The sequence below is a fragment of the Geosmithia morbida genome (assembly GCF_012550715.1).
Source record: "Geosmithia morbida isolate 1262 chromosome Unknown scaffold_9, whole genome shotgun sequence".
Lineage (NCBI taxonomy): Eukaryota > Fungi > Ascomycota > Sordariomycetes > Hypocreales > Bionectriaceae > Geosmithia > Geosmithia morbida.
Window position 1 is genome coordinate 290716 of NW_023336196.1, and position 13359 is coordinate 304074.

Sequence of the window (13359 nt, forward strand, 5' to 3'; positions counted from 1 at the left end):
AAAAAACCCCCCCTAAACCCCAACCCCCCCCCCCCAAATCCATCTACTCACGTACAATACTGGCGCACCGTCTTTTCTCTTTACCTTTTTTCCAACCCATCTTCTTCTTATTTACCCTGTGTCGTTCATTTTTTTCGAGGGCGGATCATTCTTATATACATTTTTGTTGTTATTACCGTTATTCTTATATTTCATGCCATCTCTGATCCTTAACAACCCCCCCCCCCCCCCCCCCCCCCTTCCTCCCCTCCCTCTGCATCATTCTCATGACTTGATTTTATAAGTTGGTTGTGCTTAGCAAGGAAGAGAGATTATCTTCTTCTCAATTCATCTGTTGATTTTTGCTACTGATTGACAGAAAAAAACGCATCTTGCAAAAAAAAAAGGAAAAGAGAAAAGGAAAAGAAAAGGAGCGTACCCTTTTCTTGTTGGTTTTGTAACTGCATATAGACACAGACCGTTGACTTCAGGCTTTATCTTGTTTTTGGCTTCACCTCCGTATAGGAGCCTCAGCTGTTGTCGAGGCAGGAAAAGAAAGAGGTCGGTTCTGGAAATTTCTTGCTACACATAGCTGCTTCGTCCACTTATCTATTTGTTAAAGTTATTCTTGGATCGAGTGTGTGAGTGATTTTCATCATTGTAAAATCATATCCGGAGAACAGGTGTTTTAATTCCCAACAAAGTGTACATTATATATGCTGTTATCGCCGCTTCGAATATCGTACAAGCTGTATGTGTAGCTTTTCCTCCATCCAAAAAAACTCCATAAAGCAACGTTGCGATCTCTCTTTCTCTTTTGCGTCTTCCTCCCCCGACGCGGCGCAGGACATAAGAGAGAAAGATCGAGCCGTGATTAGAATACATGGAGCCACTGTCAAAATCTCTCATCTCCATTCTGCTAGGATGATATCAAGAGGAGGACGGTGGTCGGTCTCATCGTCCACCTCCAGGTCGCGTATCCGTGACCGACTTCTGGAGACGTCCGAGGTGGTAGTTTATCGTGTTGGAGGGCGGCTTGGGAGCCTTGGGTCCGTCCATGCAGTGCCTCAGCTGATTCTCTACAGCCAGGCAGCCCGTCGCATTGTATCCTGCCGAAGCCCAACATGCTATTTTCATGTCAGAACCTTGTCCATCGTCACCTCTCTCCTCTCTCCTCCTTCTCCTCTTTCTATCTCTTTTTTTCTTCTTCTCGTGAATCTTTCTTTGTGTCGTTCTTGTCGTCGTCGTCGTCATCGTCGTCGTTGTTGCTATGATGATACCACTACGGATGATGAGATGGGATGCGATGGGACATACCTAGAACACTAGACATGACGGCCAGACAAGGGTTCTCGACCTTGCGCTTGGGATTGTGGACGCGAAGGTTCTGAAGGGGCGGGAGCCGCATGGGTTTGTGTTGGCCTGTCATATCTGATCAGGGGTTGGGAGGAACGTGGCGAGGCTGGATTTGGAAGGAAGCAGTTTGGTCTTTGGGGAGACGGATTGAAGCTATACTATCATCTCTTTGCGCGAGGGACGGAAATTCGAGGAATGGGATTGGGTCATGTGATCTCTTATGGAATGTCACGTGCTTCTTCTCGGATGCTCCCGTGTGGGACATGCCATGTATAAGAGTGATATTGAAGAATGGAAACAAAAGAACTAGGAAAGACTTTAGATGAGTGATTCTCTTTTTTTTCTTGGTTTGGAAAAAAGTAAAGAAAATAAAGAAGGAGAAAACAAAACATGTATTACACCGTTCAAGATACAAAACTTTTCGTGGCAGCCGTCGACGTGTATCTCCCATCGTACTTTTACATGTCCTCTGCCCTCTGCCCTCTCTCTGCCCTCTGTTTGCATCCCCGGCTTTTCTTTTTCCTTCCTCTCATTATCCCTGGCATTAGATATCATGCCATGTATGCCGTTTGCTGCCTCTCTCAAGCTGCCCCATTTCCTTTCCTTCTCATTCTCTATCCTTGCTACCCGTGTGCTCCCTTCCCTCATCACCCTTGAGGTGGTAGGCAATACTGCTCTCCCCGAACCTGGGCCTCTGGGCCTCTTAACGTGTCGGTTGCGGCTTCGGTTCGTTCTCCTGCTGCTGCGGCGCCTCGGACCGCCTACGACGGCGGTCCTCCAGCCATGGGCTAAGCTTGTCGACCCAGAGACCGGTGATGAAGAGGAGGCCTGCGAAGCCGAATATGACGGAGAAGAGGATGATGATGATGGCAAAGACGGTCGGGATACCCCACATGCCATTCTCGGACAGCTCTGCCCACTGAGCCTTGTCTCGGGGGAGCAGCGACCCTGGGACCTCGGCCAGCTGATAGATGTCAGCCATGAAGGTAAACATTGGAAAGAGAGAAGAGAGGGAATATGATAAGCGAGAGAAGGCCGGGAGAAGAAAAAGAAAACAATTACGTTGAACGCTTGTCCTGGAGCCATGATGAGACGGAAATGCGAGGTGCTGATAGAGAACAAGGTGGGAGGACCAAGAAGGACGGATGCTTGAAAGAATGCAGGGAATTCCACAGATTCCTCTGCTCTACGTCAAAGAGACACAGTTGAACGACGCGCTAGGCCTTTTATTATACGATTTCCATGGCGAGTCTAAAACTAGCTTGATTGACTGAGCCCCGTCTTCGTGGCGCCGCCCTTGCAGTCAAGATGATGAGATATTGATGGCCGGGGGCGGGGGAGGGAGTATTGATTCGACAGGATACAGAGTTTGCACCACCCAACTAGCAGGGGATATATGACCAAGCCTTGCCGTATCGTTTTGAGAGAAGAAGACGAGAGGTGCCATGTCGCAATATTGACATGTGCAACTTGTGGCTTTTCATCAACAGACTAGTACACGTGCAAAGTAAGGGGGAATGCATACACGCAAGTGTATTGCCATCTGACCATTGCGACCATCATCTCATTGGGTGCTTCATGGACAGCTAACATACAGAGAGATACAAGGAGACGAAACCGTACAGAGACCCGGAGAGAAGGGAGAGGTTTACCTGAAAGAGGTGACCTTGCCAAACGTGTCGGCCATGCCCCAGATTCCCTCACGCAGGCAGCTTAGCTGGACGATCTGCGAGTGGTCGACGAATACGTTGATGTCGGTGCCGAACTCTCGGATGTACCAGTTGAAGACCTGGGGGTCGGCGGCCTCGAACATGACCTTGTCGAGGGGAAGCTCGCGCAGGATCTTCTGGATGACGTCTGTGCGCCACGACGTCACGTTCTCGGTGATGCCCTCGCTCTCGATCATGATGCGCTCGACGCCCATGTCGACGAAGTGCCGGCCCATGTCGATGATGCGGCTCGGGTCTGACGTGCCGCCCATGGACGACAGGGCCGCCGCGTCCGTGTCGCCGCCGGCTCCGAACTGGATCCCGCACTCGGGCTTGGGCTTGAGCCCGGCCGCCTGTGTCCGCTCCACCAACCGCACCCAGTCGTCCTGCGGAAGGGAGAGGAATCCGGTCGAGATCTCAATCACGTCGAATCCCAGGTCCTTACACTTGGCCAGGTACCTGTCTACTGCTGCGACGGGGCTCGACTGTGTCAGGACGTGCTCCATCCACCCTCCCTGTTGCGTGCTGTCAGCTCGTTCCCGTCTTCTCCTCACCCTCTCATGTCGTCTTCTTCTTCGTCTTCTACCGCCAACCCCCCCCCCCCTCCTCACACCCGGTAACTTACCGTAGATACATATACGTCGTGCTTGTGTGCTAGGTCGATAAGTTCGCGGAGCTTGTCCTCTGGGAAAAGGGAGAACGATCCGCCGGCAAACTTGACACCGTCGACATGATGGCCCATTCTGGCGTAGATGTTTAGTAGTTGCTGAAGAGCGAGACGACGCAGGAGAAAGAGAGGGAGGGGGAAAAAAGAAAGAAAGAAAGAAAGAGCAGAAATCCACATACGTCTCCAAAACATCCGCTAGGTACCGCTTCCCCATGGCAGAGTAATACGGTCCCCGTATCTCAGTCACACCCACCTTGCGAGGCTTGGGCGGACGAGCATTATGACGGACGAACCCGAAGCCCTGATCCGCATCCTCGAGGAGGATCTTGGGGCCCTGCGACCGGGAGCGGAATGACTGGGAGAATGGGCGGATCTGGCTTGCTGCCGACCGGACAATGCCGGATGGGTGTGTAAGTGCGCGTCCTAGGACTGCACCTCGAGTTGCGGCGGCGGTCATTGTGTTTTCGTCTAGCGAAAGAGGAGTATGTATACAATTTTGTTGCGCACAATTTTATTTGTTCTAATCCATCTTTTCAATCATACTAATTGAAAAAATGTATTATATATATATGTATATATAAGAGGAAAGAAGAAGTGGGAAAGACTGGTTGGAAAGTCTTGTTTTCTTGTTTTTTTTCATCGATCGATCAAAGACTATGACATCGCCGAGAGGAAAATGCTTGACATCATGATGAAGTTGTGCATCCAACCAACAACTTCCGATCACCTACCCCCCAGAGTAAACCCTCCCCGGTTTTTACATCCGTAATTGCCGAATCCCGGAAGAGCTCAACGTCAACTTTAGAGAGGGGACAATTCGTTTACGTTATGTTTCCTATGATCAAATTTCTTTCTGTTCAACATGTAGATGGAAACCTCGTATGCCTGATGGAGCAGCTGGGCTCTGTGTACTAGTATCACTGAGTGAATTAAATTCCTGTACTGAACTATACTTGATGTGTAGACAATATCATGCTACGGTTGAAAACAGAGATGTCGTGGCAGACGTCATCTGGCATGCTGATCCTGCCGTCTTGGTCATGTATGTGAGAGCAGAGCGAGGTCTGGCAACCCCATACCCTTAGTCTTGTGCCGTTATTGTAGAGGCGAAGCCTTGCATACTGCTATAGGTTCCTGCTGTAGGAACTGAAAAGGGACTTGGCCATTCGTGTTTTCTATACTATTCGAACAGTATATCTATTCCCCAAGAGATAGAAAAAAGGTGGGTAAAAAAAGGCGGGTTTATCAGAAAGATTTCGAAAGATTTTTATATGAAAGAGAGGGAAACCAAGGCTATAGGGCCACCTATTCTAGCTAGCCCTTATTTTCTGTACCTTACATTCGTGTGCACCGGCTAGTTGGATGACTTTCATCTTCGTCCGCCTCTCATGTGCCCCTTTTCGGTCCCAGCAATATGTACTTTCATCTCGCATATCCAGCCTTTGCGAGCCCAAACACATCCAGTACCGACTGTTCTTCTGGCCACGTCATCACGAGTTGCTCAAGGAAGCCCATCCCTGTCTCACGGGGACGCCTCCCGACTTAACAGGGGCGGCGTCTTCCTCTTCCTTCTTGACTTGTTCTCTTCCTTCCTCCTCCTCCTCCTCCTCTTCGTCTTCACCATCTTCACCCTCTGCATCGTCGTCGTCATCATCATCGTCGTCGTCGTCGTCATCACCCGAAGAATCACCCGATCCCTCGCTCTCACCATCACTTCCAGGATCGTAGTCCTCTTCATCCTCCTCCTCATCATCCTCGTCGGCACCCTGCATCTGCTGGTCCACCTCCTGCTGGGCACGTTCGAGTTCCGTCGTATCGTCTTCGGGGGCTCCGTCCCCGTCGGCGGCCTCCCCCTTCTTGGCCTTGTTCTCGGCCAGCTGAAGCTTGGCCTTCCTCTGCTCCGCCATGCTGCGGTCCTGGAGGCGGTTGTCCTTTATGTAGCAGTCTATGCCGCCGTAGTCCTGCTGGTCAATCATGCCGAACTCGAACTCCTCGGTATCGTCGCTGCCGCCGTCGCTGCCGGTCAGCACCTCGACCACGATGTTGAAGGTGACCTGGAGGATGCTCGTGTAGCTGATGGCGGAGATGCGGCTGAGCGGGATGAAGATGAGTGGCTTCTTGTAGCCCCACAGGATGCCGTTCTCCAGGAAGAAGAGGAAGCCGTCCTTGCTGCCCCTGTACCCGCCCACGTGCACGGCCTTCTCGTTGGGCCGATGTGCCTGCCTGATGACGCTGTGGAACTTGCCCGGGTTGGCCGACGTGATGGTGACGGGGCTGCCTACGGCCTGCAGGCGCGTCCCGATGGCCCAGTGGAACAGCGCCTTGTACGTGTCCGACACGGCCGAGGCGCTGCCCGCCTCGCTGCCCCCGACCGTGCCCTGCTTGGGCGCCGTGGCCGGGATTGTGAAGACGAGCGGTTCCGGTGACGAGGCCTCGCTATTCTTGGACGGCAGTGACGAGCCGCGTGGGAACAGGATGTAGTTGTGCTGCACCTGTGTCTTTTCCGGGACTGGCAGGTAGAATATGTACTCTTTGTATGGCGTATAGTGTTAGCCTGCGTGTGTATCATGGATCGAGCGGGCGGGATATCTTCTTCAAACCGCACCGATGTCTGTCCAGGCATGCACAATGTTTGACACGGGCGCCGTGGTACCCGGTGCGCGGGCATATATGTAATTCTCCGTAAAGCACAGCTCAAACTTCTTGCGCTGAGGCACCGACACGGAGATTTCCTTCACTTCGAGGAGCACCGGCTCGTCTGCCGCATTGCCCGCTGCCGTGGCTTTGGCGGCAGCAGCAGCTTCACCCGACCCGGCACCATTGTCCACCTTTCGTCGTTTCTGGGCCGGCTCGTCGCTTGCTTGTAAGTGATCGTAGACATGTGTGGCGATCTCGTTGAAAAGAGCGACTCTGCCAGGGGAATCTGTTTATTCAAAGTCAGATCTGGAGAATTGAACAAGGAGGGAGAGAGATATACTGGGGGGGGGGGGGGGGGGGGGGGCAGAGTGCAGCAATCAACTTACCAGCAGCACGGCCGATGCCCTCAATTATGTCAGGGCGCGAGCCAAAGACCAGCTTCAGCTTCTGCGCGTCAAGGGAGATGCTCATCTTGACTGGCCGGACTCTTTTTCCTTCCTCATGAGACTTTGATGGCCAGTTGGGTGTATGTAACTTGGTTCAAATCTACATGCACGAGTCGAAATGACGGAGGCTCGCAGCTCGTTCGCGCGCGTCGTCTCTCTGTTCCGTTCCCCAACGCGGCAATGGAACTGCTTAGTCAGGATTCGATCCGACGTCGTCACTGCCGGCTACACAGCACAGCGGCGTCTCTCTCAACTCTCTCACCCAAACTACTTTGTATCGTAGACAGCTAAACATTGAGGGGAGCCCCGCCATCGAAGCTCGTCCGCCCTCCATGTATACACGCCTTCGACTCACACCACGGCCCTGACGACCGTTTGGAAAAAAAGAAAAAAAAAATTCAAACTGCGGAAGCTGCTGCCGATCACTCGCTCCGAGACGGATTTTATCTCATCGACCATGTCGGGGGCGCCGTTTCCCAACGTCTACACTCACCGCAAGGTAGCAGAGTCATCGGCCAAGGCGTGTGATGTCTGCTACAAACCCAGCAGCTCCGTGCTCATCACCCCTGACAAGAAGGTAAATATAACGTCCAACCCCCTCCTCCCCCTTGACACTCTTCGTCTGTCGTCTCCTCACATGTCATGTCTGTTGTGCTTGTGTGCTGAGTGAAGCCAACCGCCAGGACTTCTTCTACGTCTGCCCGATTCACCTAAAGGACCGGTATTTCTGTACCCCCAAAGTAGATGAGGAGGCAGAAAAAGCCAGACGGGATCGAGAACTGGCCGAGGAGACGGAGAAGCTGAAGAGAGAATACGAGGAGAAGCAGCGCAAGAAGAAAGAGAAGTCCGAAGAGGACAGAAAGGACGACGCCGACAAGAAGGAAGACGACGGGAAGAAGGACAGCGGGAAGAAGGGCGATGAGAGTACCAAACCTGACAAGAAATCTCCCAAGGAGAAGGAATCCCCCGAGCCCGAGAAAGAAGAGCCTCGGGTGTTCGAGCTCAAGAGGTTGGTCTGACCGACATGTGCTACCTCGCGTGCCAGCCGCTCTGCTAACCACTCCCGCGTGAACGTATGCAGCCCCTTTTACCAACAGCGACTGCAGAGGAAACGTCAGGCTGAGGCGGCCAAGAGGGATCGTGAGCGTGTCTCTCAGCCAAACTACTTCCCATCCGTACCGACGGACCTACCGACGAAATGATGTACAAGGGATGGGATGGTTGCCACGGGACTCACTCCTCCGCACAGCATACCCGGAATTGCTAGTCTGCGATTCCCTCCGAAGCTGAAGCAGCCAGCCTTGTACGGAAAAGGCCGTCCGTAGGGAGAGGAGAAGGGGCCATGTCCAAGGTGGGAGCCGAACTTCGCCGTACGTGCCGCGCTACCACCGATGACACTCCTAGTACTCCGTGGTACCCTGTGGCTGTCCCTGTCGTGTAACCCCTATCCCTACGATATGACACCCTCCGACCTCTAGATGATAATCAAGATGTTAGTCGGCAAGGTCGGCTCACGGCGTGCGGGCTGTCGTTGATGATGGTCGGAGATTTGAACAGGAGAGGGGGGAGGGCTTATCACATCTTGTCCCACACACCTAAACGCACAGACAGACGACCTCTTCGGTACCGATCAGAACAATACCTACAAGGCAAAGGCAGAAAGCCGTCGCAAGTCCCGTACATGCCTGTGCGTGTGCTTCCTGTCCACACTCTCCCCACCCGCAGCTGTTACAGGATTTTTTTCAGTGAGCGGAAGGGTGTGCCGAACGGATATGACACCGCAGAATATATATACATATCACTATATCACTATGTAGGCTGACTGCAGCTGGAACCCTCACGCTCCCATTCTCGCGCTTTGTCGAATCACATCTATAGTCTCGTGATCCACCCGCTCTACTCCCATCCACTTTCGATGCTAGTCTTTGAGGGAAAGCCGGTAAGACTTCAGCTGCCTGTCTGCCTGTTCTCACCCTCTTCCCCGTTGCCGTACATGCATCGTGGCCCAACCATGTAGGATGTCGTGGTGTATCGGAAGCGGAAACGCAGCAGCATGATGAACGGATGTGCCGCCTTTCCCTCTTTTCTTTCCCCCTCTCTTTACTCCAAGTGCCTAAACATATAAACAGTCGGTAGCTTTCCACTCGCTCCTTGTCGATAATAATACCTCTCCTCTATCGGGAAGTGGTAACATCTGACACCCCCCTTCTGTCAGTCTTAGTGCTTACAACGTTGTCTGACCATGCCATGCCCAGCCATGCCAGCCTTGCTCATTGACCTTGCTTCTCCTTGACCGTAATTATTCTCCAATGGACGAAAGACGAAAATACTGTGATACGTTCTCCTCACTCCACATCTCCGTCTGCGGAGCATTATTGAATAAGACGGGAATCCCTTGTCATATCATATGGGCAAAAGGGGTTGGGGGTGGTAGCCTCGTGGTGAGGCGCAGGCGTGGTGACGGGAGATGAGATGGGTATGACATCTAAAACGGGAAGGTTTTGCCGTATGCAGCCTTATTATTCCCTCTACCGTCGTCATGAGGTTGCCCTAGAACGAAGGTTCCGTATAGAACAGAAGAAGGGAAACAGACGAGTCGAGTACGGAAAGACTACGCCGCGATGCTGATGCTGTCTTTGGCGAGCTGCCCATCCTGAAAAAGAGCATATACATATATTATTTAGATAAGTCACGAGGCTAGACAGGGACATGGAATAAGTAGTCATATAACTCTCTTCCCTCTAATTCTATGTAAGCAGCTATAGGTATACGATCCTACAAGTACCTACACTATAGAGAGTCCTCATACAGGACACCATATGTATACGTATACACAACTAGTATATGCATACCCTATTACCTCCTCTGATAACCGCCCACCTTTTGGTTTTTTTCGTCTGAGACTCGACTCCACCTGCCAAGTAGAGTGAAAACTTCACCGACCACCGCGCGATGAACCATGTCTCATTACTTCGTGGTTTGGCGGCGAGAAATCGCCTCTCTAGTCCCCGCTCTGTTCATGCGTTTCTCTCTTCTTCTTTGACATGGTGCACCCCTCTTCGACAACTGACGTGTTCGTCGGCCATGGACCATGGAGCGAGCGCTGAATCCGTTCATGGATGGTTCCAGAGCAGTCATATCGAGCGTGGTGGGCCGGGGCTGCGGAGGCTGAAGACAGCGCCCGAGGACCTTGGCTGGAAGTCGTGGTGGATAATACGCCACGTTAGCATTGCCTAGAAGAAGATGGCGGGAGACTAGGTCACGAAAGGATACATGTGCGAGCAGAGAAGAACAGAGAAGGAGGTAGACCAGCGTAAAACATTCAGGTTCCAGACACTAGTCCAAACACATGTACGCAATGCGGCCTCTGAGCACACTATCAGGAGCTATCAGGGGGATTCTACCAGAAGTAGGGCAGATGAAGTAGGTGATTCTATATTGTGTAAGTAGTCGTCTTCCTCAAATCTATTGAGGAAGAGGCCAATGACTGATATATATTTCTTACTATTACCATCGTCATCACCACCTCTTCATTACCTCGCTATTGCCCAGTAGACCTCATCATGTACCTTGCTCGCCTCCTACCTTCGATTCGTTGTTTGTCCACGATCTGTCCTGACAGCCTTTGTCATCCTCGAGCTGTTATATCTGTAGGGTTGACTGTAGAGGGGCCTGATTTCCGCCAACCCAGCGGCAAGATGTCGCCGAAAGAGGCCGACATCAAACTTCCGGATGAGTCTTGACGAGACTCCGCATCCTCCATCAGCCATGGTCACATGTGGAGGTATCTGGTGTTAGTTTAGGTTATGCAGTATGCCGAACGTAGGAGAGGTGGAATAGAAAAGAGAGGTTTCCTAATGATTAGAGGTTTGACAGTACATGAGAACTTTGGAAGGAATGCATCTTTCGTTTTCTCTTCGTTTCTACTTCTCTTCACGCTATCACTATTACAACGCGGCGTCCGTGACAGGGGAAGAAAGGAAACGAATCATTCACCGCCAAGACGCATACCTACATGTGTGATTTCTCTGAACCAGGGGAGGGGCGTGTCAGTCAAACTTTGTGTCTACATAGAAGGTACCTGGGCATCGTGTACCTCCTTCAATTGCTGATTCTCCTCCACGTTTTCTCCATTCTCATCTAGTAGTAGTAAGAGGAATCAGGTGATTTGAAAATAGAACTAGGATTTCTTCCTTCTTAAAAAATAAGAAAGAAGGCAGGATGAAATAGAAAAGAAGAGAAAAATCAATCCATAAGCTGACAGGTCTCATGGTTCACCATATCATATATCCCTGTGATTGATGCGCGTGCGTGGAGCTTGCAGGACCCCCTCTCTTCTCGCATTAGCGAGACAATTGGCAATTGAGCATTAAACACTTGCCTGTCTCTTCCCGGAGGTTTCCACCAAAGGCTTCGTGCCAAGTCAAGGGAAAAGACTGGAGTGAGTACGAGAGGCCGGTCCGTCCTACGCATGCAGAGAGTGGAATTATCGTCATGTCGTACCTGTACGTCTGACAACTATACTACTCTGTGATGCTCTTCTCCGTATCGTTTACTGGTAGCAAAGGCGAAGAGGGCATGTGCCGTTACCGCCTGCGGATTATCCGTATATACCAAGAAGAACGTTGCTCATGAGTCTCCTCTTCTTCTCCCCACCCCCCCCTTTTCTCCCCACCCCTTTTCTTTCTTTTCTCTGTAATCCATATCAATAGTTTATTGATCTTCCTCTTACGGATAACGACGTACTATATGACAGGAGGGGTAGAGATGACTATAGATTGCCACTCCTAGACCCTGGAGGCATGCGGATTCCCAAGGACTGCTGCTGCTTGAGTGCGGCGTCAGCACCATCGGGGAAAGGTCGGGCGACGACATCGTCGACACGCGCCCTCTGCAGCGAGAAGGCGGGCGTGACCCACGCCGCGCACGAGCACTTGAACCCCTTCCAGTCGTACCTGCCCACGGCGGCCGCGCACTTCTCGTTGGGGCACAGGAGGCGGCCGTTCAGCTGACCCTTCTCTAGCTCGGGCCGCATCCACCCCAGCGGCTCGATGAAGAGGTGCTGACACTGGCCGGCGCCGACGTGGGTACCGGGTGACTTGTGAGGCACGACGAACCCTCCCGTAGCCAGGGCGCGACGGCACCTCTTGCACCGCAGGCTCAGCGAGGACGTTGCGGGTCCCGTCGCATCCGAGGAGGCTTGAGTCTCTTCCTCGTCCTCGAAGCGTAGACGCGTGGGAGCCTGGCCCGCGGCCAGGGACTCTTCCACCTCCCTCTGGTACGCCCAGCGTTGGTATGCGGACTGCTCCTCCATCTCGCCGTCTACGGGGCATCCCATCTGCCACCAAAGCTCGAGCTGGCTCATGAAGCCGTCGTTGGGCTCGGCCATGGGTCTCGTGCGCCGGACGTAGGCCAGGGCGTTGCGCACGGCCTCCCGTGCCGTCTCACGTCTAGGTTTGCTGACCGCGTCAGCTGCGCCCACGTTCTTGCCGTCGCCGTCTGCGCCATGTTCCAAGCCCATGCTGCCGACAATGTTGGGGTCGAAGCGGTTGGGGTACCGGTACAGTAGGTAGGCTATAATGGCAGAGACGGAGCGTGACTTGCCCGCGGCGCAGTGGACGAAGACGGCGCCGCCGCCACCGTCGCCAGTGGCCGGGGGCGACGACGACGACGACGGAGAGCCCTTCAGGCCCGACGCCTCGATACCCTCCTGCACAGTCTTCTTGCTTGCGGAGGTCGAGGTAGAAGTAGACTGTCGTAGACCGCTGTCGATGAATCTCACGGCACGCGGCAGCTCGATGAGGAGATTGGCATCGTCGACGTCGTCGATGTCAACGGCGAGATGCTCGATTCCCTTGCCGTACTGAGACCACGGCTGCTCCTTGAAGTTCTTGAGCTCGGCCGGGTTGAAGCCAATCATGGACAGGACGTGCGTTATGCGCCGCTCTGCGAGCGAGTCTGATCGCCGAAGCGCCCATATTCCCCCCACATACAGGTCGTCAGGCCCGTCTATTCGGCTAAGGGCCATCTCTACGATGCTCCTCTTTAGATTTTCCAGCTCTCCCAGGCCGAATTCGTGGCCGAATGTCTCCCAATTCTCGAGTCGTGAATCCTGATCCTGATCCTGGTCTCGCATGTGGGTCTGGACCAAAGTGAGGTGAGGCAGAACAACAGAAAATTCGAGGTGGGGCAGACAGTCTCTTTTTTCTTCTTTTTTTTTCTTTTTTTTCTTGTGCCTTTTCACCAAAGATTTCCACCCTTTCCTTTGAAAAGTCGACCGCTGATACCCAGTTGATAGTGTTTCCAATTGTATAGGAATCAAGTCAAGCGCCACATGTATAAATCATCCGCGGTCGTCGATATGTTAGATGTTTTTTTACTCAAGGAGTGTTGTCGTGTGTAGTCATTATGTGAGCATCTGTATCTCACTTTTGCCCCTCCTCGTTCTCGGCCTGATGCACCGCCACATGATACACGTATCGGCCGCCACTCTCATATACGCCACAGCGCTCTGATTCCGCACCTCCTCCACCCCTCCACCCCTTCCCCAGTGCCCTCACCCCCC

The 13359-nt window shown here is 52.7% G+C and overlaps 5 protein-coding genes across 5 annotated transcripts; 1 reads left to right on the forward strand and 4 right to left on the reverse strand.

Moving 5' to 3' along the window:
• Positions 1-933: 933 nt before the first annotated feature.
• On the reverse strand, positions 934-2421 carry GMORB2_7627 (37S ribosomal protein; the record flags this gene model as incomplete). The annotated part of the gene is made up of 4 exons (XM_035469592.1): positions 934-1106; positions 1297-1401; positions 2044-2299; positions 2398-2421. The coding sequence occupies 4 exons, from the start codon at positions 2419-2421 to the stop codon at positions 934-936; spliced, it is 558 nt and encodes a 185-aa protein (XP_035320686.1).
• Positions 2422-2983: 562 nt separating this feature from the next.
• GMORB2_7628 ((2R)-phospho-3-sulfolactate synthase (ComA)) lies at positions 2984-4168 on the reverse strand (the record flags this gene model as incomplete). Its single annotated transcript, XM_035469593.1, has 3 exons — positions 2984-3559; positions 3670-3787; positions 3891-4168. The coding sequence occupies 3 exons, from the start codon at positions 4166-4168 to the stop codon at positions 2984-2986; spliced, it is 972 nt and encodes a 323-aa protein (XP_035320687.1).
• Positions 4169-5201: 1033 nt separating this feature from the next.
• On the reverse strand, positions 5202-6819 carry GMORB2_7629 (Histone chaperone Rttp106-like; the record flags this gene model as incomplete). The annotated part of the gene is made up of 3 exons (XM_035469594.1): positions 5202-6241; positions 6317-6634; positions 6735-6819. The coding sequence occupies 3 exons, from the start codon at positions 6817-6819 to the stop codon at positions 5202-5204; spliced, it is 1443 nt and encodes a 480-aa protein (XP_035320688.1).
• A 432-nt stretch (positions 6820-7251) lies between these two features.
• On the forward strand, positions 7252-7996 carry GMORB2_7630 (Pfam:DUF1742; the record flags this gene model as incomplete). Its single annotated transcript, XM_035469595.1, has 3 exons — positions 7252-7371; positions 7511-7803; positions 7876-7996. The coding sequence occupies 3 exons, from the start codon at positions 7252-7254 to the stop codon at positions 7994-7996; spliced, it is 534 nt and encodes a 177-aa protein (XP_035320689.1).
• A 3569-nt stretch (positions 7997-11565) lies between these two features.
• On the reverse strand, positions 11566-12930 carry GMORB2_7631 (dual specificity phosphatase 12; the record flags this gene model as incomplete). Its single annotated transcript, XM_035469596.1, has 1 exon — positions 11566-12930. One exon carries the CDS (start codon positions 12928-12930, stop codon positions 11566-11568), a length of 1365 nt encoding a protein of 454 aa, XP_035320690.1.
• Positions 12931-13359: the final 429 nt, after the last annotated feature.